This window comes from Oncorhynchus clarkii, chromosome 28 (assembly GCF_045791955.1).
Source record: "Oncorhynchus clarkii lewisi isolate Uvic-CL-2024 chromosome 28, UVic_Ocla_1.0, whole genome shotgun sequence".
Classification (NCBI taxonomy): Eukaryota; Metazoa; Chordata; class Actinopteri; order Salmoniformes; family Salmonidae; genus Oncorhynchus; species Oncorhynchus clarkii.
The window spans coordinates 12,912,246-12,934,655 of record NC_092174.1 but is presented as its reverse complement, the minus strand read 5'-3'; the positions used below and the strand labels follow the sequence as shown (position 1 = coordinate 12,934,655).

At 43.3% G+C, this 22,410-nt stretch overlaps 2 protein-coding genes across 4 annotated transcripts; one reads left to right on the top strand and one right to left on the bottom strand.

Moving 5' to 3' along the window:
* The first annotated feature begins 900 nt into the window (after nucleotides 1-900).
* Nucleotides 901-12,440, top strand: LOC139387214 (choline-phosphate cytidylyltransferase A-like). Of its 2 annotated transcripts, XM_071133289.1 has the most exons (10): nucleotides 930-1,282; nucleotides 5,757-5,900; nucleotides 7,435-7,555; nucleotides 7,703-7,802; nucleotides 8,195-8,311; nucleotides 8,503-8,654; nucleotides 10,160-10,238; nucleotides 10,333-10,475; nucleotides 10,682-10,870; nucleotides 11,100-12,435. In XM_071133289.1, the coding sequence occupies exons 3-10, from the start codon at nucleotides 7,442-7,444 to the stop codon at nucleotides 11,301-11,303; spliced, it is 1,098 nt and encodes a 365-aa protein (XP_070989390.1). In that variant the 5' UTR covers nucleotides 930-1,282; nucleotides 5,757-5,900; nucleotides 7,435-7,441; the 3' UTR covers nucleotides 11,304-12,435. The 2 variants fall into 2 exon arrangements, with proteins under 2 accessions (XP_070989389.1, XP_070989390.1); XM_071133288.1 differs by lacking the exon at nucleotides 5,757-5,900 and having other exon boundaries at nucleotides 901-1,282; nucleotides 11,100-12,440.
* Nucleotides 12,441-14,501: 2,061 nt separating this feature from the next.
* LOC139387002 (AP-2 complex subunit mu-A-like) lies at nucleotides 14,502-21,918 on the bottom strand. 2 transcript variants are annotated; one of them, XM_071132940.1, is made up of 12 exons: nucleotides 21,696-21,918; nucleotides 20,627-20,763; nucleotides 17,640-17,905; nucleotides 17,449-17,531; nucleotides 17,053-17,188; nucleotides 16,774-16,918; nucleotides 16,314-16,334; nucleotides 15,678-15,803; nucleotides 15,384-15,519; nucleotides 15,052-15,149; nucleotides 14,849-14,960; nucleotides 14,502-14,744 (listed from the first exon to the last, which is right to left on the bottom strand). In XM_071132940.1, exons 2-12 carry the CDS (start codon nucleotides 20,698-20,700, stop codon nucleotides 14,610-14,612), a joined length of 1,332 nt encoding a protein of 443 aa, XP_070989041.1. In that variant the 5' UTR covers nucleotides 20,701-20,763; nucleotides 21,696-21,918; the 3' UTR covers nucleotides 14,502-14,609. The 2 variants fall into 2 exon arrangements, with proteins under 2 accessions (XP_070989041.1, XP_070989042.1); XM_071132941.1 differs by lacking the exon at nucleotides 16,314-16,334 and having other exon boundaries at nucleotides 20,627-20,748; nucleotides 21,696-21,911.
* Between the last annotated feature and the right edge of the window lie 492 nt (nucleotides 21,919-22,410).

The following is a 22,410-nucleotide window of genomic DNA, read 5'->3' as shown; positions in this document are numbered from 1 at the left end:
CGTCCCAATCTATACCTCAGTGGTCCCCATTTGGCGACCGGAGTATGCGCACAGATAGAACAATGAGAAATATTTCACCGGATGTATAAATGTGAAGCATCCGCTTGGCGTTTCCACTCACTATCAAATGTGGTAGTGAGAGGAAGCCCGGTTGCCGGCAGTGGGAGAAGACATTCTACTAAATTGTCTCATCGATAAAACATTTAATCTCAATAAAGTTATCTGTTCCCCAAACTAGTATCTGAGGTTTTGTATAATTTCCCTTATGCCAAGGTGTTAAAAAAGTGCGTTGTTTAGAAAGAGTGTAAAGGCAAATTGAGTTATTGCACACGCGCACTTCACAGAGTAGACGTTAACTGACGGAAATATGTAAATGTAGCTAGAACGCGCCAATAGGATCTCGCTAGTTCGTACTTGGCTCTGCCCACTAGGACTAATTTGTTCTCATTTGAAATGACAGGCTGTGGTCTAGCAAATCCAATTTTATTTGTCACATGCGCCGAATACCACAGGTGTAGACCTTACAGTGAAACGCTTATTCACAAGCTGTTAATTAACCAACAATGCAGTTTTAAGAAAGAAAAGTGTTAAAGTATTTACTCAAACGTAAGTAAATAAATAAATATTAGTTTAGTTGTAAAAATCTTTGGTATGGGTGTATGGAAAGGAGTTGGCGTTTCGAAATCAAGCAGCACCCCCTTTTGACACACCCACTAATCTGAGACCAGTCTGGTCTGGGACGCTGCTACCTATACTTGTGCTGGAAGGCAGGCGATAAATTTAGGTATTGGGCTTATTTTTGCCAGGTTTTGGCGAGAGTAACATCTCGCTTCGCATCTTCCTCTCTAACTGAAGAGTTTTTACCGGAAATGTCAGGCACCCTTTAAAATGTACGTCATTTCCTGGAAACGTGTCCCGGTTGTTGTAGTTCCTGTGAAGTAAACTGTCATTCCGAGGACTGCATTAGTTAGCTAGAAATACTCTGTTGATAATCCATCTGTTAGTCTACTCCCTAACCAATGCGCGTCCTCTTCCTATCGAGCTGGTGGCACAGTTCGAGACATTGGACTAACATTACCTGAGTGTTGGGTGCACTGTTCTAGCTAGCTAGTTAATGAATTTAGCGTTATTAACCAACAGTTAGCAAGCAACAGAGAACAAACCAACTTGGCAGTAACGTTAGGTAGCTATAAAATATTTCCCTAGCACACTGTCTATGAGCTAGATTGCTTTCAGCAGTAACGTTAGCTACTTCTACACTGCAAATCCCAAGCACAGAAGGGTAAGTACGTGAATGATGTCTTTTTTAGTTATCTGAGTATAATGCCGCGTTCAAAATAACTGGGAACTTGGAAATCTCTGATTTCAGTGCGTTCACGACAACAGGGAACTCGGGGAAAAAAACGAACTCCGAATGGGAAAATTAGTTTAAACTGTCATCCTACGCGTAATTCCTAGTCGGGAACCCGGGCCTACTTTTTAGAACAGATTTTCCGTGCTGAAGATCACTGACGTCACGATTCTTATTTTTTTCTCCCGATTGTCTTGAAAGCACCATGACTGTTGGGCCCGCACGCCCTCTTTTGCTCGTTCACGTTACGGGCAATGGAGCAGTGCCCCGCGCCTCAGCATAATCGAATCCGCCCACTGATTTAGTTTCCAGAGGGTTGTACTTGTCAAGTACAGCTGGTTACTTATCTGCATACTTTGTTGGCTTGTCAAATCTGAGTCAGAGAAGGAATCTGTCTGTCTGCATGGTGACTCATGGCAACCTAAGAGATGAACGACTGTTTAAGACTACAGCTGCCCTATGAGGTCACTATCAGCTAAACTAAAGCTTTGTGTGAAAACCCCTAGCCACCTTTCTCTCTTGTATCACTGACAATCAATTGGTGTAGATCAGTGAGCCTTCCATGGGATCAGTTAGTAGCTAGTGGTTAGTGATTTAACAAGCATTATTTCCCAGTCTACAGACCAGAGACCATATTCTAGCAAAGTGTGTGAAACAGATGAAGGTAACTGCCAAAATAAAGGGAACACTAACAGTGCCTTAATAGGGTGTTAAGCCACCAGAACGGCCGGTCGATCTCCAAGGCATTTCTAGTCGATCGCCAAACATTTCTATAAAAAACCCAATGAAGCCGCGTGGTTCTATTTATTTATTTTTTATTAGTCTTGGGCTGTTGGTGGTAGGTGCAGCCAATTCAGCTGTCCTGCGTGCCGGGTAGGCAAGCTGTTGCCATTTCATGTGTCTGAAGGTACAAACTCTGCCTTCCCGGTGGGCCTGGAGAGGAAAGCAAGTGCACTATGCTACCGCTGGCCAATCAGATTGCTCAGATGACTGAGTCTGCAGTAATGTAGCAGGCATAAAAGAAAGCTACGGCAAAATGGATACTGGGAGATTTCAAAACGTTTAAACCATGACTAGAGAGCGACTGTCAACAAATACAGCAAAGAGCTGTTGCTTTTATGAGTGAGTTTGGGAGTTTGTGAGTGAGTTTGGGAGTTTGTGAGTGAGTTTGGGAGTTTGTGAGTGAGTTTGAGTTTGGGAGTTTGTGAGTGAGTTTGGGAGTGAGTTCTTACTCAGCACTGTCAACACTTTGTATTCAAGCCATAAAATGCAAGTTCTTCCTATTTCCACTCAGTGCTACAACAAGCACAGTAAACAGTAACGGATGAGTAGGAAAGTGTATCGATAGGCTTGCGTTGTTATTATTAGCAGCTTGGGTCTTTAAAAAAAATATTGAGCAATATTTCACTTTCTCTGTTCATAGGAGTAACAACATGATTTTGTGCATGAGGCAGAAATAATGCAGTGCGACTAGAGTTTCGCCATCAGCTGGAAGACCGTGTCCCTTTTTGGTCAGTGTCAGTGGAGGGATGTTGAGACGGACACTCAGTCTGCTGCTCTCTCCCTCCGCTAAGACTGACCATCAGATGCAGGCACCATCAGCCCAGTAAAATAAAAAGCAAATCATGTAAATGTATGCTCACTCAGCTGTGCCTAACAAGTAATACAACAATGGATCTATTTCCGGTGTGATCATATAGCCTACCTCAAATTTTGGAATATATATATTTTTTTTTAAATGTCCCGAACAACAATGCATTGGCAGGTAAATTCAAGCCAAGCCAGTATGCAGTAATCATGTATTGGGCCTATAGCTTACTGCACAAACCTCATTGCTACAGTACTGTTTTTAATTGGTTAATGTTGCATAGGCTTACATTTTAAGTCATTTTAATAAAAAATCAGAGCGGCAGATCTTGGCATGCATTTTGACTCAAAGTGATCTTGACTCAAAAGGTTGGTGACCACTAATATAGAGTCTACAAGTGCCTGTAACTCCATTGGAGGGATGCAACACCATTCTTCCATGAGAAATGACACAATTTGGTGTTTTGTTGATGGTGGTGCGACACGCTGTCTCAGGCACTGCTCCAGAATCTCCCATGAGTGTTCAATTGAGATCTGGTGACTGACACACACGTTAACACCCCCCTCTTCCCCTTAAAGTCACTGAGATCTCTTCTTCTAGCCATGGTAACAAAAACAATGGGCAACTGGGAATTTTTAGACATGATCCAAAGCATGAAGGGATGTGAATTGTTTAATTAACTCTAGGACCACACCTGTGTGGAAGCACGTGCTTTCAATATACTTTGTATCCCTCATTTACTCACGTGTTTCCTTTATTTTGGCAGTTACACATACAGTGTGACACACACACTTTGCTAGAAGATAATGTCTGTAGACTGGAATAGAATAATACTAGTACTCCAAAGTAACTGAATCCGTGGAAGACACACACGGGTAAAGAGTTATGGGAACATTGTGTTTAAGCCATTGCAGCTTGGCACCAGCTAACATTACAAATAGCCTATGACTTTTGCAAACTGCATGTGGGGATTTTAATCTGAAAGGATCCATGAGCACCAACATGTGAACTTCATAAGAGCATGTCAAATTGGGTGTCAAATGAAAGATGAGTCTCTTTAATTAATTAAGGCCTATTATATACATTTTTCAATAAGCAAAGGCTTTGATTTGTGGTATAACAGATTGAAAAGGGGTCTTAGAAAACATCTACCAGAAAAAGTCTTACACGGTATTAGAAATGCATCAAAACACAATCATGTTGAAGTAAAGACCCCTGCCCACTAATATCGTCACATTTTGTTTGAGAAATGATTTGCTTTCTGTAAGTTTAACCCATTGTTCCTAGGCCGTCAATGAAAATAAGAGTTTGTTCTTAACTGACTTGCCTAGCTAAATAAAGGTACAAATAAATACACAGATTGGCTAGATACACAGTCATACCGGTATTTTTATCCTCCACGGCACAATAAGCAAGAACATAGGTAGTTACGCTATTTCATCTATCTGCAAGGCAAGCATACACATTTGTACATTCAATTTGCAGTAAATGCTTGAGCTAGCTAGATTCTTTACATCCACTGTTTCACAAGACGGCAGCCTGGTTTGCTGGTTGTTTCAGGAGTCCCTAAAACATTAAACAACCAGAATTACAATTTCGTACTCATGTCACAACACAAATAAAGCTAGCCAGCTATCTGGCTTATGTTAGCTAGTCAGCTAGCTAGCTAAATCATGATTTTCATAAATTAACTTTATGATTAAAATATATGCATAATCGTTTTTCTCTACATTAACTAACATATTCCTGTCAACTGTACATTTTTTGCATGATTTGTTATGACGTTATAATCACTTACATTTGCTTCCATCCTGGTATTTTTGTCAGCCATCTTTGCTGAAGAAAGTCTCCAGCCTTGGGTCGCATAGCGTCAAATTCATCATGGGAACCACTCTGTATGATTGGTCAATCGCCCAGCGGTCACCACCTTTGCACCGCCCAAAGGACCCCGCCCTCTCCACTTCTCACCGCTTTCCTTCCATTGAAATGAATGGGGAGCTGTGTTTCACCGCACAGCATCCTGTGCTAGTGTATCATGCCTGTGACTTGGCGAGTTCCAACTCCAGAAAGTTGTGGAAGAAAATAAAGGCCTTCTCAATCCAATATTTTTGTACAAGTAAATTTCGCAAAATAGAGACTGAGATCTAAAAATCATAGTTGTTATATACAGCGTCCACCTTCACATCAAAAAGATTTACTTCTGTAAACAGGATCAGGGTCATTAGAACATGAAAACTCTCAAAATCTCAAGGATCACACATACAAACGGACAGACTGATTGGCTACCATCTCGGATTTGCTCAATATCAGATATGTCTATGTCCTGGGAAGTTTTCTTGTTACTTACATCCTCATGCTAATCACATTAGCCTACGTTAGCTTAACCGTCCCATGGACGGGACACCGATCCCGAAGAAGTACATAAGAAACTTTGCCTTGTAATTTTGTTACCAAAAAAAACCCACATACCATATCTTTAAGATATTTTATAATTTCTCTCCCTCATGAGGAAGGATAATGAAAGTTTATAGTAACAAGTAAAGGTAGCTCTACCAATTAGTTTGTGTTTTTACTGATGTCAAGTTTGTTTATTAATTAGTAACAGAATTACTGCAATTTAATTGGCTACAATGATTGATTTCCCATAGTTCACCTTCTTACTGTCCTCCCTTCCACTGGCATACTGTTATGTTCAGCTCAGAACTGTTTTTGTTATTTTCTTCCTCTGACTGTTGTCTGGTGGTCAAAGCATAACTGAACAGTCTGGACAACCCCTCCCTCTCCTTCTTCCTCTCTCTCTCTCTCTCTCTCTCTCAGTTCAGTTAATGTCACCTCTCCCGGCTCTTACTGACATCTACCATGACACCTACCCTCTTTCCATTTACTGTAACCAGCATCCTCCCCCACTGAGCACCGATCGACACCGAACCTCCATGGAAGTTGAAAAGTAGCTGAAATTTGGTCAGTCCGCCCTGACCGGGCCAAATCGGAACCAATCATAGATGTCTGTTTCACAAGTTTGGACAGTACATTAAAAAAAAGGTAGAGTACAGTATACTGTACTGAACATACAATATCTACTATGCTGAACATATTTACTGTACTCCTACTCTACTGAGCGATGCTGTGATGTCCAAACTTGTGAAACAGACATCTATGATTGTTTCAGATTTGGTCTGGTCGGTACCCACCAAATGTGATCTTGTTTGGAGGCGGAACTCATTACAATGATAGCCAGTGTGTAGAATAATACCCAAATATGCAAAATAAGGATATTGCATATTTTTACCTTCTGTGTAGCTATGTAGAATAGTGATATTCATATCCATAATAACTCATTTTTGTATAGTACAGATTAGGGACAAATAATGGAATACCGTTACCAGATGTAAATCAATTTCAATTGACAAAATATTTGTCATGTCATAGCTGACACCCCATTCTTTCTGCAGGCAACTTTGGAGCAGATATTTGGAAAACGTGTTTCCAGATTTTTTTCGCGGGATATTTTACCTTAATTGTTTTACCAAATGTTGCATCTGCACAGTTCTTCCAGTAAATATGTTTTTGTGAACTATTATGTGTAAATCGTTCGAAGTAGTCCTTGTTAATACCGTTTTATGATTTAAAAACAACAACTTTGAAATCAATGTTTTTTGTTTGGCATACATCTCAAAGTGAAACGTCGGAGTGAAAGCGTACTTCCGGTACCATGGAATTGCCAGAGTATCACCCTTGATCAAATAGCTACTAATTTCAGACATGACATGCAAATGTAAATCTCTGAAACACTGTTAAACTGTGCCAGCTATCCAATAAAGGTTGAGCCGCAAAGGTATGCAACCACACTGTTGATTGTGAAACTATAGCCTAATACATGCACACCAGATACCTAATCCAGTAGTACTTTTTGACTAAAGATTATTAAAACCGACGGTCCAACTTTTTTTTTAACCCTCAATGTTATTGCGAAGGAATTTCTGGAATGAGGCGGGGCAAAGCTATTTCCTTAAAAAAAAAAAGGCATTTCTTATTTCAACATAAATCCGAGCATTAAACCTGAACAGAGGCAAGTGTCGATTTGAAAGTGTGGGTGATTTTAAATCCAAGTGAATGTGTTCACCGAGGACATGCACAGGTTATTTGGTAACGGTACCATTCGACGCGGCAAACGCAGAAACACACCACCTGACCTGCCTGCCCCCGGGTCGTGGATTAACGCCACCCTGTGGCCAATAATTGAATGGAATTCACCAAGGTAATTGGATGAGAATTGTCTCTCTGCAGCGAGTCCTATCTCTCAATTTGTACGAAATAAGCCTATGTGACCTTCAGTAGAGTCAAGATGACTTATTTGCACATCCTGGTACTGGTTAACGTTGTTCTTCCACGTAGACAACACATTCTGTTTGAGAGTATCAAAACTGCAAGTGATTACTTTTGCTCTCTAAGCAAGATGGTGGTTGGTGTGACCACGTGACTTTTGCCCTTTCAGCCCTTGGATGGAGGCCCACAGCTCAATCCGGTCAAGCCTGTCCAGGAAGAGGAGGAGAGATGGATCCAAGGGAGAATCCGAGGAGGTAGAGCGGCCAGGGAAAGTCCCAAAATCCACCGTGGTGAGTGAGGAAGAGGCTTTGTGGGTCTGTGTGTGTGCGCAGACTTTGTTTATGGGGAGTTTCTATGTGTTGGGTAAGAGAGGCAAGAGAGTCAAATGATTCTTATGAAGGAAAACCTCATTGTAGTAATGTGTGTTCCTACACTAGGGTTTAAAAGATCCCGCCTCCTTTGCTGATGAGCTGGAGTCGGCTGAGGACACTCCATACCTGCGAGTCAGCATGGAGGAGGCCAAGAGGGGAACTCCATGTGAGTCGCGCGCGCACTCACGGTCTTATACTCACTCAAAAACAACCTCTCACCCCAAATGTACCGTTCCGAAAATTTATAGAACAGGGGTATTCAACTCTTACCCCACGGGGTCGGGAGCCTGCTGCTTTTCTGGGATTACACCCTACTTGAGTCATTTTCTATTAAGCTACTTTTTCCTCCACTGTCTGTTCTGCTGGATAATGAATTGCATACACCTGGTCTCCCAGGTCTAAATCAGTCCCTGATTAGAGGGGAACAATGAAAAAAATGTAGTGGAACTGGCTTCAAGGTCCAGACTCAAGTTGAGTTTGAGGGGTATAGAATGTTGCGCTAATGAAGTGACTTGTGATTGACTGTCATCACCAGCACATCCCTCCTTTCTCCCACAGTTCATAGGCCAGTGCGGGTCTATGCAGATGGCATCTTTGATGTGTTCCACTCAGGCCACGCCCGGGCACTCATGCAGGCCAAGGGCCTCTTCCCTAACACGTACCTCATTGTGGGCGGTGAGTGTCTCACTCTGGCTGTGTGCGTGTCAACCTTTCCTCTTAACATGTCACTGTCTGTCCATTTGGTTCTTCAGCATCATTTTTTTTTCAGAGAATTAACTTTACATAGATGGTGCTTAATTAAGTACTAGGACTAATTGTGTATTCGATTTCCCTGAACCTCTGTGCTTCTCTTCATCCCGTCTCAGTGTGTAGTGACGACCTGACGCACAAGTTCAAGGGGTTCACAGTGATGAACGAGGATGAGCGCTACGATGCAGTCAGCCACTGCCGCTACGTGGACGAGGTCGTCAGGAACGCTCCCTGGACGCTGACGCCCGAATTCCTCACCAAGCACCGAGTGAGTGAGCACGAGAGAGGGAAAGAAAGTTAGAGGGATGGGGGGAATGGAAAGCATTGACATGCTGATTGGTCTGAGAGTATGTACACTGACCAAAAATATATTATGCAACAATTTCAATGATTTTACTGAGTTACAGTTCATAAATTCAAATGAAATAAATTCATTAGGCCCTAATCTATGGATTTCACATGACTGGAAATACAGATTATGTATCTGTTTGTCACAGATACATAAAAGGTAGTGGCGTGGATCAGAAAACCAGTCAGTATCTGGTGTGACCACTATTTGCCTCATGCAGCGCGACATCTCCTTCACATAGAGTTGATCAGGCTGCTGATTGTGACCTGTGGAATGTTGTCCCACTCCTCCTCTGGCTGTGCGAAGTTGCTGGTAACTGGAACATGCTGTTGTACATGTCAACCCAGAGCATCCCAAACATGCTCAATGGGTGACATGTCTGGTAAATATGCAGGCCGAGGATGAACTGGGACATTTTCAGCCTCCAGGAATTGTGTACAGCTCCTTAGGACATGCATTATCATGCTGAAAAATGAGGTGATGGCGGCAGATGAATGGCACGACACTGGCCCTCAGGATCTCGTCACGGTATCTCTGTGCATTCAAATTGCCATCGATAAAATGCAATTGTGTTCGTTGTCCGCAGCTTATACCTGCACATACCATAACCCCACCACCACGATGGACAAACAACTCGCCCACACGTCACCATACACACTGTCTGCCAGGTACAATTGAAACCGGGATTCATCCGTGACGAGCACACTTCTCCAATGTGCCAGTGGCCATTGAAGGTGAGCATTTGCCCACTGAAGTCGGCTTTGACACCAAACTGCAGTCAGGTCAAGACCCTGGTGAGTACAACGAGCACGCAGATGAGCTTCTCTGAGACGGTTTCTGACCGTTTGTACAGAAATTCTTTGGTTGTGCAAACCCATCAGCTGTCCGGGTGGCTTCTTCTGAGACGATCCTGCAGGTGAAGAAGCTGGATGTGGAGGTCCTGGGCTGGTGTGGTTGCACGTGGTCGGTCTGCAGTTGAGGCCGGTTGGACATACTGACAAATTCTCTAAAACAACATTGGAGGTGGGTTATGGTAGAGAAACTAACATTCAACTCTGGCCACAGCTCTGGTGTTCCTGCGGTTAGCATGCCAGATGCACGCTCCCTCAACTGGAGACGTATGTGGTATTGTGATGCACATTCTAGTGGTCTTTTGTCCCCAGCACAAGGTGCACCTGTGTAATTATCATGTTTAATCAGCTTCTTCATATGCCACACCAGTCAGGTGGATGGATTATCTTGGCAAAGGCTCACTAACAGGGATGTAAACATTTGATGCACAAAATTTGAGAAGCTTTTTGTGCGTATGGAAAATTGGAGATCTTTTTATTTTAGCTCATGAAACATGGGACCAACACTTTAACTGTGGTTTATATTTTGTGTGTGATGTCATCCGTCTCTCATTCACCCCGATAACCCACCAGATCGACTTTGTTGCCCATGACGACATCCCATATACATCAGCAGGCCAGGATGACGTTTACAAGCACATCAAGGAGGCGGGTGGGTACCATGACAACCAGCAGGAATGACAAACATGAACGTCCTGGTATCCTGTGTCTGTCACGATGACCCTTTTGACCCCTTGTGCCTACAGGCATGTTTGCGCCCACCCAGCGGACGGAGGGCATCTCCACCTCGGACATCATCACACGCATCGTCCGCGACTACGACGTGTACGTGAGACGCAACCTGCAACGCGGCTACACTGCAAAAGAGCTCAACGTCAGCTTCATAAATGTGCGTTAACACTTCATCATTATTAGTTGTGGTGATCATGTGATAACTATTGCTAGTTATGACTCAAGTTGAGGTAGCCATCGGTCTATTTGTCAGAGGACAGTAGAGTAAGTAGTTGAATGAAAGCTGCTAAGACATTTTTACTAGTCTAGTGCAGCCTTGCTCGCCAAGGTCTGGATTTGACACTGTGCCCCCCTGTCTTTCAGGAGAAGAAGTACCACCTGCAGGAGCGTGTGGACAAGGTGAAGAGGAAGGTGCGTGACGTGGAGGAGAAGAGTAAAGAGTTTGTGCAGAAGGTGGAGAACAAGAGCATCGACCTCATTCAGAGGTGGGAGGAGAAGTCCCGGGAGTTCATCGGCAACTTCCTGCAGATGTTCGGCCCCGAGGGAGCACTGGTGAGAGAGCTTCTGTTCTCTCTTTCTGTGTGGTGTAAAGTAGACTGGTGTATTTTGTGGCAATCCTAATTTCCTGCTCTGGGCAATAATATAGTGATGAGTGTGGTTTTCCATGGAGGATTTGTATCGTGCTATAGATCAGTGTGCACGGCCTAATTTGTTCTACAGCCTAAGAACAACCAATGAACTTGTAATGTTGACTGACATGCCACCTTCTCTTTCTCTGTAGAAGCACATGTTGAAGGAGGGCAGGGGCCGGATGCTGCAGGCCATCAGCCCAAGGCAGAGTCCCAGCAGCAGTCCCACCCGTGAGCGCTCTCCCTCCCCCGTCTTCCGCATGCCCTTCTTAAACAAGGCCTTGGCCTCACCCCACCACAGTGCTGCACGGGGATACACCGTCAGTGAGGATGATGACGAGTCTGACGAAGGTTAGGGCTCCCATTTCTCGCGTTTGTTAATCCTGCTCTTCGGTCCATCGACAGTATCAACGTTCAAGCCCCTCCAACCAATCATCAGTATAGCGTTGTCCCTCACTTCATTTTTTCACTCCTTTTTAAATTGCTGGTGTCCATTTAATTTGTACTGTACCACATCAGTCAGAGGGGGGTTAATGCAGAATTATTTTTTGACAGCCGATGTTGCATTTCTCACCGATAGGAACATTTATAGATATTATTTTGATGCACGCTTCCTACTCAGGATGTTATAACCTTAGTGGGTAGATTTTTAGTTACCCATGAGTTTATTGGGAAATTCAGTTTTGTCTTCGGTGCACTGTTGCATTCCTCCACAGATTATCTGAATATAGTAACCATCAGTCCCTTGAGGATTCCCCCTCGGAGTGTTTGTTTGCTTATGTGAGTGTGTAAACTGCTAGTATGTGTAGGCATCTCGATGTCCTCCATCCATGGACTCAGCTTGACCTTTTTGCACATTATAATAATACTAATAGTTGGTCTCACTCGAGGTCAGTCGTTGGACAGAGGTTTTCAAAGCATAGTGCCCAGCATTTAACTAAAGAACTGGATCTTGTTCAGTAGGGCTCAAGAGAACTTGTTTTCAGGAGGTTCTAGCTGAACCCAAACACTTGTGTGCAATAACGAGACCTCCTTTTAAAAATGACTACATACGTAATACAATTTTATCCCGGTTACATATCTCCCTCCTGTTGTTGGGATCCCTTGATTTTGGCTGTTGACCCAACCCTTGCTAGTCTTTGTGGCAGCAAAGCAGGTGGTTTTATTTCCTATATAATTATTTTAAGCATATTATCGTAACCATGTTGGATTGTCTATACATTATAAGGGATGATATAATCCATTAAAATACTGCTTCTCATTAGGGCATGTCTATATATATATATATATATATCTCTCTCTCTCTGGTAGCAAGAGTTTTCTGATATGTAAGAAGCCAGTACTAACCTTTCACTACCTGTCAGATACAAAATGTACCTGGCTTTAAGTACATTGTTTGGGTTGAGTTTGTTTAGTTCCTGAATGTGCAGGCATGAGATCCCAGGGAACATGTCAATGGAATAAAAATAAATAAAACTTCAACCATAACCTTGTGGAATTTGTCAAATCCATGGATGATTTTAATCTTAAATCGAACAGTAATCGCCGCCGCCAGGTTGTTAACAAGGCGGCATGATGCCTTTTCCGTAATGTATACAAACATTTCCTAGGGAAGGCAGATGCAGCACTTAGTGGGGCAAAAAAGTATTTAGTCAGCCACCAATTGTGCAAGTTCTCCCACTTAAAGAAGAGGCCTGTAATTTATCATAGGTACACTTCAACTATGACAGACACAATGAGGGAAAAAAATCCAGAAAATCACATTGTAGGATTTTGAATTAATTTATTTACAAATTATGGTGGAAAATAAGTATTTGGTCACCTACAAGCAAGATTTCTGGCTCTCACAGACCTGTAACTTCTTTGAGGCTCCTCTGTCCTCCACTCGTTACCTGTATTAATGGCACCTGTTTGAACTTATCAGTATAAAAGACACCTGTCCACAACCTCAAACAGTCACACTCCAAACTCCACTATGGCCAAGACCAAAGAGCTGTCAAAGGACACCAGAAACAAAATTGTAGACCTACACCAGGCTGGGAAGACTGAATCTGCAATAGATAAGCAGCTTGGTTTGAAGAAATCAACTGTGGGGGCAATTATTAACAAATGGAAGACATACAAGACCACTGATAATCTCCCTCGATCTGGGGCTCCACGCAAGATCTCACCCCGTGGGGTCAAAATGATCACAAGAACGGTGAGCAAAAATCCCAGAACCACACGGGGGGACCTAGTGAATGATCTGCAGAGAGCTGGGACCAAAGTAACAAAGCCTACCATCAGCAATGGCATTGAAGATGAAACGTGGCTGGGTCTTTCAGCATGACAATGATCCCGGGCAACGAAGGAGTGGCTTCGTAAGAAGCATTTCAAGGTCCTGGAGTGGCCTAGCCAGTCTCCAGATCTCAACCCCATAGAAAATCTTTGGAGGGAGTTGGAAGTAGTCCGTGTTGCCCAGCAACAGCCCCAAAACATCACTGCTCTAGAGGAGATCTGCATGGAGGAATGGGCCAAAATACCAGCAGTGTGTGAAAATCTTGTGAAGACTTACAGAAAACGTTTGACCGTCATTGCCAACAAAGGGTATATAAAAGTATTGAAACTTGTTGACCAAATACTTATTTTCCATCATTTGCAAATAAATTCATTAAAAATCCTACAGTGATTTTCTGGATTTTTTTTCTTCATTTTGTCTGTCATAGTTGAAGTGTACCTATGATGAAAATTACAGGCCTCTCATCTTTAAGTGGGAGAACTTGCACAATTGGTGGCTGACTAAATACTTTTGCCCCACTGTATATCAAGGTTTCTCATAAGTCATTACTCCAAGTGCTTGACATACGTCGCTTTGAACGGGGCACCCGGTGCCAGCTTAATCAGATCCCCTCATGGCCACATGGCTTGATTTCACATGCCTAGATAGGTGTTTATCACCTCCGGTAACCACATATAGCAATCTGATCCCCGACTGCGCATAATCTTTGGTTGATGCAATGCAACGACAACAATGTAGTCGGCCTGGAACACAATCCTTCACTAGCACGTGTTCATGTACATTGCAACCCAACAGAGAAAGTGCGTGTACAAATCCCAAGTAGTCCAGTGAAAACAAAGACGAGAGGTGGTGCTCGTTACATGATCGGATTTTACAAACAAGGAGCCAGTTAAGGCAATGTGACCTTACCACAAGGGCAGGTCAGAGCTAAGCCACTTGTGATCAGGATGAGTCCCACTCACCGAAACAGTGAATTCTCAATAAGCTCACATGCGATCAGACAGAGCAGTTCAAAGGAGAGAAAGGAACTAGTTAGCTAAAAGAAGATGGACCCGAAAAACAACGGGTCACTTCAAAGACCTTGACCCTATAACTGCAGACTGGACTGTAACACGGACCTGGCGAAGATCTGTTTCAGAGTAATACGTTGTCATTAAAGCAGTGAATTGGGAGCATAGACTGTGTGCAGGCCTTTCTGTATTCTGTGCGTATGACCACAAACTGTCTTTTCTACAGGACCAGTTCGTTTAAAAAAAAAAACTATGTTTCACATCTGTGCGTTATAAAAACATTTTTATTCATCCCCAACATTGAGTAAAGGGGAGAGATTGAGATGGCGGACAGAGGAACAGAGGGAGATTGCTTGGTATACCGGTCGCTAACATTAGCAGCGAGTCTCGTAGATGCCACTTCGGCCAATGTAGCGCACCCATTTGATAACATCATGGTCACTGTAGTTCAGCTTGGACTCAAACACCTTCAAGTAGCGCACCTTCAGCCCAGAGGGGGCAAATGGAACCTGAGGGGGACAAAGATATCCAGGTTAGGAGTCGTATGCAACTGCATTTTAATACGGTAAGCTGAAATGCTCAAAATGATCATTGCGTGTGCCTGCAGCCATACCTCAAAGTTCATGGAGATGGGAGGACGCGCCCACTTCTTCTTATCGTTGGTGGGCAGCAGCTCGATTTCAGCACTGATCTGAGACTCCTTCATCCCAGCCATGCGCTTAATCCTCCATGTAGGAAACAGACATTCAACATCGGAAAGGGCCATTCAAAATTGAAAAAGGGGGTACTGTGATGGAGATGATTGACATAACTCACTTCCATACGATGGCGTTCTCGCTGGCCTTGTACTTGGCCTTACCCTTCATGCAGATCACCTGGACACCGCTGGTGTTGAGCGGCGTGGGAATGCGCACCTGGAGCAACGGTAAACAAGTCATAACATGATAAAGTCTCATGCAGCAGACTAAACAGGAACTTGTAAGAACAACTACAATTAACAGACCGAGCATAAACAAAGGGTTATGATACAAAACATACTAACTTCAAAAAGAGTACAATGTACCCCAAGATCGCATGAAAGACCAGTTTCAAACAAAGTGACAGAACACCACAATCAAAAAAAATAATTGAAGAGGCCAAATAACTACCTCAATTTTCTGGGCCAGTAGCGAGGGTTTGAAGTTGGACTTGATGACCACTTTGACCTCCAGCTTGGTGCGGCCCACCTCCCGGACCAGTGGAATGACTCGGAAAGGTAGGATGATGTCTTTAGTGGTTCGGTATCTAGACGCAGGGGTAAAACCACACAACTCGTGTCAAACAGACACACGCAGGGGGGAATGGCTCAATCATTGGACACAATGCATACAGACCAATACAAAACATGCGAGCACATGCACAGGGTCAATATAGTTTTGAAGCTTAGCCTGTGACACACTTACCTCATGAGCTCATACTCTCCATCCGGAGGGATGAAGCTGATGCTGCGCTCCGAGTCAAACTTACTGAGACGCACACACTGGTTGAACGTACAGTCATCGATGGCTATAGATTGCTTTCCACTGGTACTACAGGGGCAGAGGGAGAAGAGAGTTGAACGTCTATCCGCGCATACCCACCCGGTCATACTGACACACTCAAACGAACACACAAACCAAACATAAATGCACTGCTCTACATGCCCCACATCCTAATACAACACCACAGAAACACACTCAATACACACACATTAAAAGGGACACCGTGGATACCACAACACAGCAACCCTGTGGATGCTAACCATTTCCATCACTGTCAAAGACGGGGTCAGGGTTAAGGGTCAAGCGGGTAAACAAACAACACTCAGTAATGACTAAGAAATAAACAACCAATTGAGCAGTCCACTAAAGATTTGAAGAGGCTAGTCAGATTTGTATCAATTAGCAGTCACACGAGTTGACTGCCGAAGCACAAATGAATATAGTAATACCAGTAAATATTGGAGCCTCCTCAAATGCTTAATAAAGCAGTCACCATAAATGACACGATAGCCAAGACAGCGGGACATATGGAGGTAAGGCCAGACATCAATACAGTACCTTCCTCCTCCCCCTAAATCACTGAGGTACAGCACAGAAAGAGAAAGAAAGGAGACACACTGAAAGGAAAACTAATTGTAAGCCTCAAGCAAAGCTGTAAATAGAAGTCTTAGTCCAGGGACTGACAGTTTGGGCAGTAAACTGTCTGAAACAACAACAACATTCTACTGTACACAGAAGGTTAAGTCAGAATAAACATAATTGCCCATCAGTCTGAGTTGAAAAAGTTGAAACTCAATACAATACATTCTTTATCCAATTCTGTAGCACAAGTCTTATATTTAGCCCCAGCCCTTTAATGTCAAGCTCTGTCCAGGGTTGGAGTGAATTGCTTTTCAACTCAGAAACTAAAGCAAATTTCTAATTCTCCTCATGAAATGTGCAATTTCAGTATACTTCCTGAAACTAAATGGAATCTACCCCCAACCCTGGCTCTGTCCAAACAGCCACTCTTACTCACCTCTTTCCCGCCTCATTAGTGACCCCGCCTTTACCCGCCTTATCAATTATAATTTTGTCGTTCATGCCAAATTTGCACTCTGGCATTCCGCTCAGGTAGCTCTTCATTACCACACGACCGGAGACGTGGGCGCTCAGGACCTGACCTGGATGGGGTAAAATTGAAAGGGTCAATGACAAACAACATTACTCTTACAACCCTAGATACTTTTCCTCTTAGCATATTCAACAGGACAACTGTGTAGGCCGTTTACGTTCAAGCGTTATGACCATCATTCACCTTGAGGCGACATGAGCAGGTTGACACTCTCCAGCACATCCAAGAAGAGCTCATTGCGTCGATACTTGATGCCTTCGCGACGCCAGCCAATCTGCCCGGTCACCTGACTAGTGATCTGAGACTGCTCTTCCTTTGTCTGGAAAAGGAGAGAGAGAGAAAGATCAACAGGATATCAAGTGAAAGAAAACAGTGTATGGTTGCAACCAGGCCTAATGTCCCAAATAGAACAGCCCAAACCAAATGAGGCTCATCATTACCTGATGCTGCATCCGGCCCGTGTCCACAATCCCAGAGAAAGAAAAAGAAGAGAGTCAAAAAACAGATGGCCCACAGTTCTGCTAAAGAGCCCATTGCAGAGCGTTACGGCAGTGACACGGAGATACTCCTCATCCTCACCTGGCCTTTGATGCCCTGCTGAGTGATGAAGGTCTTCAGTGATCCCGTCTCAGAGTTCTGGGGATACCCGAAATCCAGGATCTCTGCACAAAACAAAGAAACCAAATGATGAAGAGGGTAAGAGAGGAACCGAACAGGAAAAATAGATCTCAAATGGCATAAGAGTGAGAAATTTGGTTAGCCACAGTTACCGTCGAGCAGCTCGTAGATCAGCACAAAGTTGTTCTTGATGTTCTCCTCGCTGATCTTGCCAAAGTAGGAAGCCATGACATCGCACATCTTGTAGAGGAACTCAAACACCATGGCGGCGTTGACGTTCTGCTTGGTAACCGCTGCCAGCCAGATGTTGGAACGCTTGACATGGAAGAAGCTGGTACGTGCAATGTTGGTCACTGGAGAGCGCACCTGCTGCCGGGCATGGATCACATTCACACGGAACGCGTCCACCGCGTTGCGCCTGAGAAAAGAAGGTAGAGCAAGTTGTGATGCCAATTTAGCAATTTTGTTGATAGATTTTGCAACTTTTTTTCCAAACAGCACCCAGCAACAAATGTAGCTACTTTAAAAAAATGTATTTGGAACTTTTAGCAACTTTTGAAAAGTGACTCAAATGCTAAAATGGACACATTCTCCGTCTAAATGACACAAAAACGATTCTCTGTCACAACACACGTGCCTGGCTGCAAAAATGCGTTGCGAGTGACGTCAGCAGCAGGCGCTCAGCTCGTGCACAGGCAGCAGCAGGCCAGCAGCAATTTCAGCAAATTGCAAATCATTGTTGGCTGACTGCAGCAGTAGTACGGGTTCGACGAGCCAAACCTAATGAATATAGATGGTCACGAATGTTTGATCTTGAACAGAACTTACAACATCAATCAACATGTCTCAATCAAATTGTACAGCCAGAAGTACAGAAGAGTGGGAGTCTGTACCTGAACAAATGTCAAATCATATGTTTTGCCGAGATGGCCAGTCAATTTGCGTAACGTTATTGTGTATTCTACGTAATGACATCACAAAGTCATTTAGCAACAAATCAACCTGCCTCTAGCAACTTACCCTGAAAATTTGTTGGCAACACAGAGCAAGGAAGAGAAGCAGTGCTTTCATGTTATGAGTAAATGTGGAAGAGGATGTACCTCCATCTGCAGTTGATCACAACAAAAGAAAACTCTATACGCTCTTGGTTAATAGTACACACACACCAGTAGTGTGTTTAAAGTACAACGGTCTCCCTGGGACTTTCATTGGGATAGTCAACTGTCATACATTTGTCAACTACACTACCTACCATATTCTTTATTCCAGACCTTCTACTTGACATTCAAGTTCCTGGTAGAATATTAAAGACTATTGCCGCCCCACCCCCCCCAAAAAAAACGAGTAACCCTCCGAACATCCTAATAGTACGCTTTGCTGAGGCCAGCACATATTAACTTGTCTGTGGCGCGATGGGTAACGATGCTTTGTGGGTGACTGTTGTCTGTGTGCAGAGGTTCCCTGGTTCGAGCCCGGGTAGCTATACTGTTACAGTTAGAGTGCTTTAGAGATCTGGTGTGGATGTATAAATAACTGAAGGGTTTACTACAGATGAGGCAGCATGTCCAGACAAGACTGCGGAGTCCCAATCAGTGATGTTCAAGATTCAGGAATACATTCCCAGGTGCAGGGTCCACAACTTCTGTGAGCTTGACAGTGAAACTGACATTGACCATAAAGCTACTGCTTCGTAGTTTATCATACCTTTATTCATTTGAAACCAGTACAGATTCTGGGAACCAGTTCCCAGAAATACAAATCTCTGGAACCAATTTTAGATGAGGGACTCTGCAGAGACAGACTCAGCACTAGCCAGCCTCTCCCCATGAGAGTGGACAAAGAGAGATGGAGATAGGGACGGAAGGGTCACTGGGTACCATACATGATCATTTAACAGGGTCTGTCCATCTGTTTTTTTAGAAAGCAATGTCGAGTAAGGAGGGAAGAGATACTAGTGGGTAAGGGGAGGACAGTAGATGCACCTCAGAGGCATTAGTTGGTTGCAGTAATTGAGTTTGTGTTCTTCGGTCACTGATATGTCAGGTGACATGATGAAAGGGTCATCAGGTAGTTGCTGTGGGTCAGAGGACATGCGTTGGGAGTCACTGATTGGTTGCCTTGGGTCAGGGGACATGCTTGATAGGCTGGTGCATCGCTTACCTATTTCTACAGTGGCCAAGATGAAGGAAAATGACAGAAGGATAAAGAGGTAGAGGGATGATATAAAGGAGATGAAAGAGACAAAAATGTACAAAGACATTTGTGCATGTACACAGATAGAGTAACATGGTGTTTAAAAGGCCATACCAGTGTAGTAAACCGCCAAATGCAGTCTAAATTAGTTAAATTAATTACTTTTCCCACCAATAGTGGTTGAATTTAAGAGAGTGTGGAGTCTAATCTAAGGCAATTTGAATGCGTCAACAAATCTTGTGTCTGGAAAATCTTGGCATTATTTTTGTAGTGCCAAGCAAGATCATCAACCCTAGATGTAGTGGTGGGGTTAGATAGCTGGGTGAGAAAATCTAATCAAATGTTCAAATATGCTTCCTAAACTGACAGTGAAATGCTTACTTACGGGCCCTTCCCAACAACAGAGGGGGAAAAAAGGGAAATGATTGAAAAATTATAACGAGAAGAATAAATACACAACGACTAACCATAACTTGTCTAAATACACAGGGTACCAGTACCAAGTCGATGTGCAGGGGTACGAGGTAATTGAGATGTATGTACATACTGTATCTAGGTAGGGATAAAGTGACTAGGCAACAGTATAGACAAACAGTAACAGCAGCGTATATGATGAGTCAAAAGAGTTCATGCAAAAAAGGGGTTCACTCATTGGCTACTGCAGAAATATTGCATTGTCTAAGACCTGATACAACAGCCATTATCCCCAAGATGATTATAGCCTAGCTATTAGCTCAGTAATTTTGTTTGGTGGGTGCACTGTGCTAATGACCTAAGGAGTAAGTTCAATACCTACGTAGTTACATTGAACCCCTAACAGAATAATCTCCCCAATTTACTTCAAGCCAACCAGGTGGACACCACTTCCCATCTCCGTCTTCCCTTATGACGGCATTGTAATAGAACCTCCTTAAAAACTCCCCAAACCAATTACCACCTCACTTACCCTATATCATCGCGGTAGACACGGGAGATAAGGACCTCCCCTTTGTGGTTGTAAATGAACAGTCCTCCGATCATCGTGGCTGTTCCTTAGTCCAAACTGGCCATGGTGAAAACGAACTCCGTCTGATTGAGAAGGTGCTATTACATTCCACCGGGTCAAATTCCCGGTACATGCAAATGTAGAATAAAGATGATTCTGAATTACCCAGATATCAAGGATCCCACAGTGGTGAATAAGTCAGTCACAACGGTGATGTACACACACAAATCCTAAAGTAGTCATGCTGGGTAGGTTAGATGTATAATGGTAACTATTAAAGCTAGTAAATGTTACAAAACTCCAGTAGTAGCTAGCTATGACTATGGGTGTGGTTTCAGGTTCATTATGGAGGGTTTCTGGTATTGGGAAAAGGAATAGACAATTTCCTGATTATGCCAAATAATGTATTATTCATTTGTTATAGTTTATAATATGATGAGGCGTATGAATACTATGAAATGAAAGACATGCCTGGAATTCTAGCTGTGTGTGACTTCCTGGTATAGTAGTACTACAGTAGAACAGAAAGCAAGACAGTTTCCCTATTCCAGCACAACATGGCTTTACTTATTAACTGGACACACACATAGCTGGATTAGCAAATTAATTTCCCATCCAAGAGAGGGTAATGTTGTTGGTGTTCCCTGACATGGTCTGTCACTTAGCAGGTTTAATTGCTATTTTATTGCCCCAATATGTCTGCCTGCCTGACCGGAAAAGATAGCTAACCATCTCGACAAGTTCATACATTGTTGATATTCTCCTTAGCTGACGTTAGTTATGGTTTCAGAAGTAACTTTGGTGGGTGGTTGACCTTCGCCCTGGGGAAAAAATACGATGGGGAGCTAACCAACTATTGAGCTGCAGAACTAGGAGAACTAGTTGGCAAGGTAATTAACTAGCAAAATAGACAGAACCTAGTCAGCCTAATTGGCTAACTATTGCCTAGCTTGTATAAACGCTCAACTAGCTATACCGTTTCTACCGTTAAATATTCTGAGAATTGTCTTCAATATAATTATCATCTTACCGGAGTCTTCTCTCACACCTAGGTTCACGGCCCTTTATTCTCGGAGATATTTCTGGGTCACACACACCAGGTTATTCTGCTGTTCACACTCATCTACATCAGCTGACCACCGTCTAGGAACATACAGAAAAGGATCTGATAATAGCCCGGAAGTAAATCCGCACTTAACAGCCACATTTCAAAATGTTGCACATTGAATACATGGAGCAGGGAGGAAAAAACGCATTAAAATACGATTTAAATGATCTTTCGCTATGGCTGTGGTCGCAACCATTCAATTAATGTGTCTCATGAAAGTGGGTACCTATTGTTTTTTCACAGGTCCAATCCCCCCCCACCCATTTATGTCACTCTTACAGCAACCATATTATTGGCAGCCCTGGCGTGAAGGGGAGGAATGACCGTAATATGACGCTAACTATTTTGATGTGTAACTTGGCATCCCATGTTAAATAATCCCAGAAATGTTCCATATGCACAAAAAACGTATTTCGCTCAAATTTGCTTACTTCCCAGTTAGTGAGCATGTCTCATTTGCCACGATAATCCATCCACCTGACAGGTGTGGCATATTAAGAAACTGATGAAAGAGCATGATCATACACAGGTGCACCTTGTGCTGGGGACACGAAAACGCTACTAGCATGTGCAGTTGTAACAAAATATCCCAAGTTTTGAGGGGGCATGCTGACTGCAGGAATGTCAACCAAACTGT

Bases quoted from the DNA above. Each gene is read 5' to 3' on its own strand.
- LOC139387214 (XM_071133288.1), top strand. From the start codon at position 7,442: ATGGAGGCCCACAGCTCAATCCGGTCAAGCCTGTCCAGGAAGAGGAGG. The intron at 7,556-7,702 runs GTGAGTGAGGAA...TTCCTACACTAG, and splicing joins AAGTCCCAAAATCCACCGTG to GGTTTAAAAGATCCCGCCTC. The intron at 10,871-11,099 runs GTGAGAGAGCTT...CTTTCTCTGTAG, and splicing joins TCGGCCCCGAGGGAGCACTG to AAGCACATGTTGAAGGAGGG.
- LOC139387002 (XM_071132940.1), bottom strand. From the start codon at position 20,700: ATGATCGGAGGACTGTTCATTTACAACCACAAAGGGGAGGTCCTTATC. The intron at 17,906-20,626 runs GTAAGTGAGGTG...TTCTTTTCTCAG, and splicing joins GTCTACCGCGATGATATAGG to GCGCAACGCGGTGGACGCGT. The intron at 17,189-17,448 runs GTGAGGATGAGG...CTCCTTTTCCAG, and splicing joins AGCAGGGCATCAAAGGCCAG to ACAAAGGAAGAGCAGTCTCA.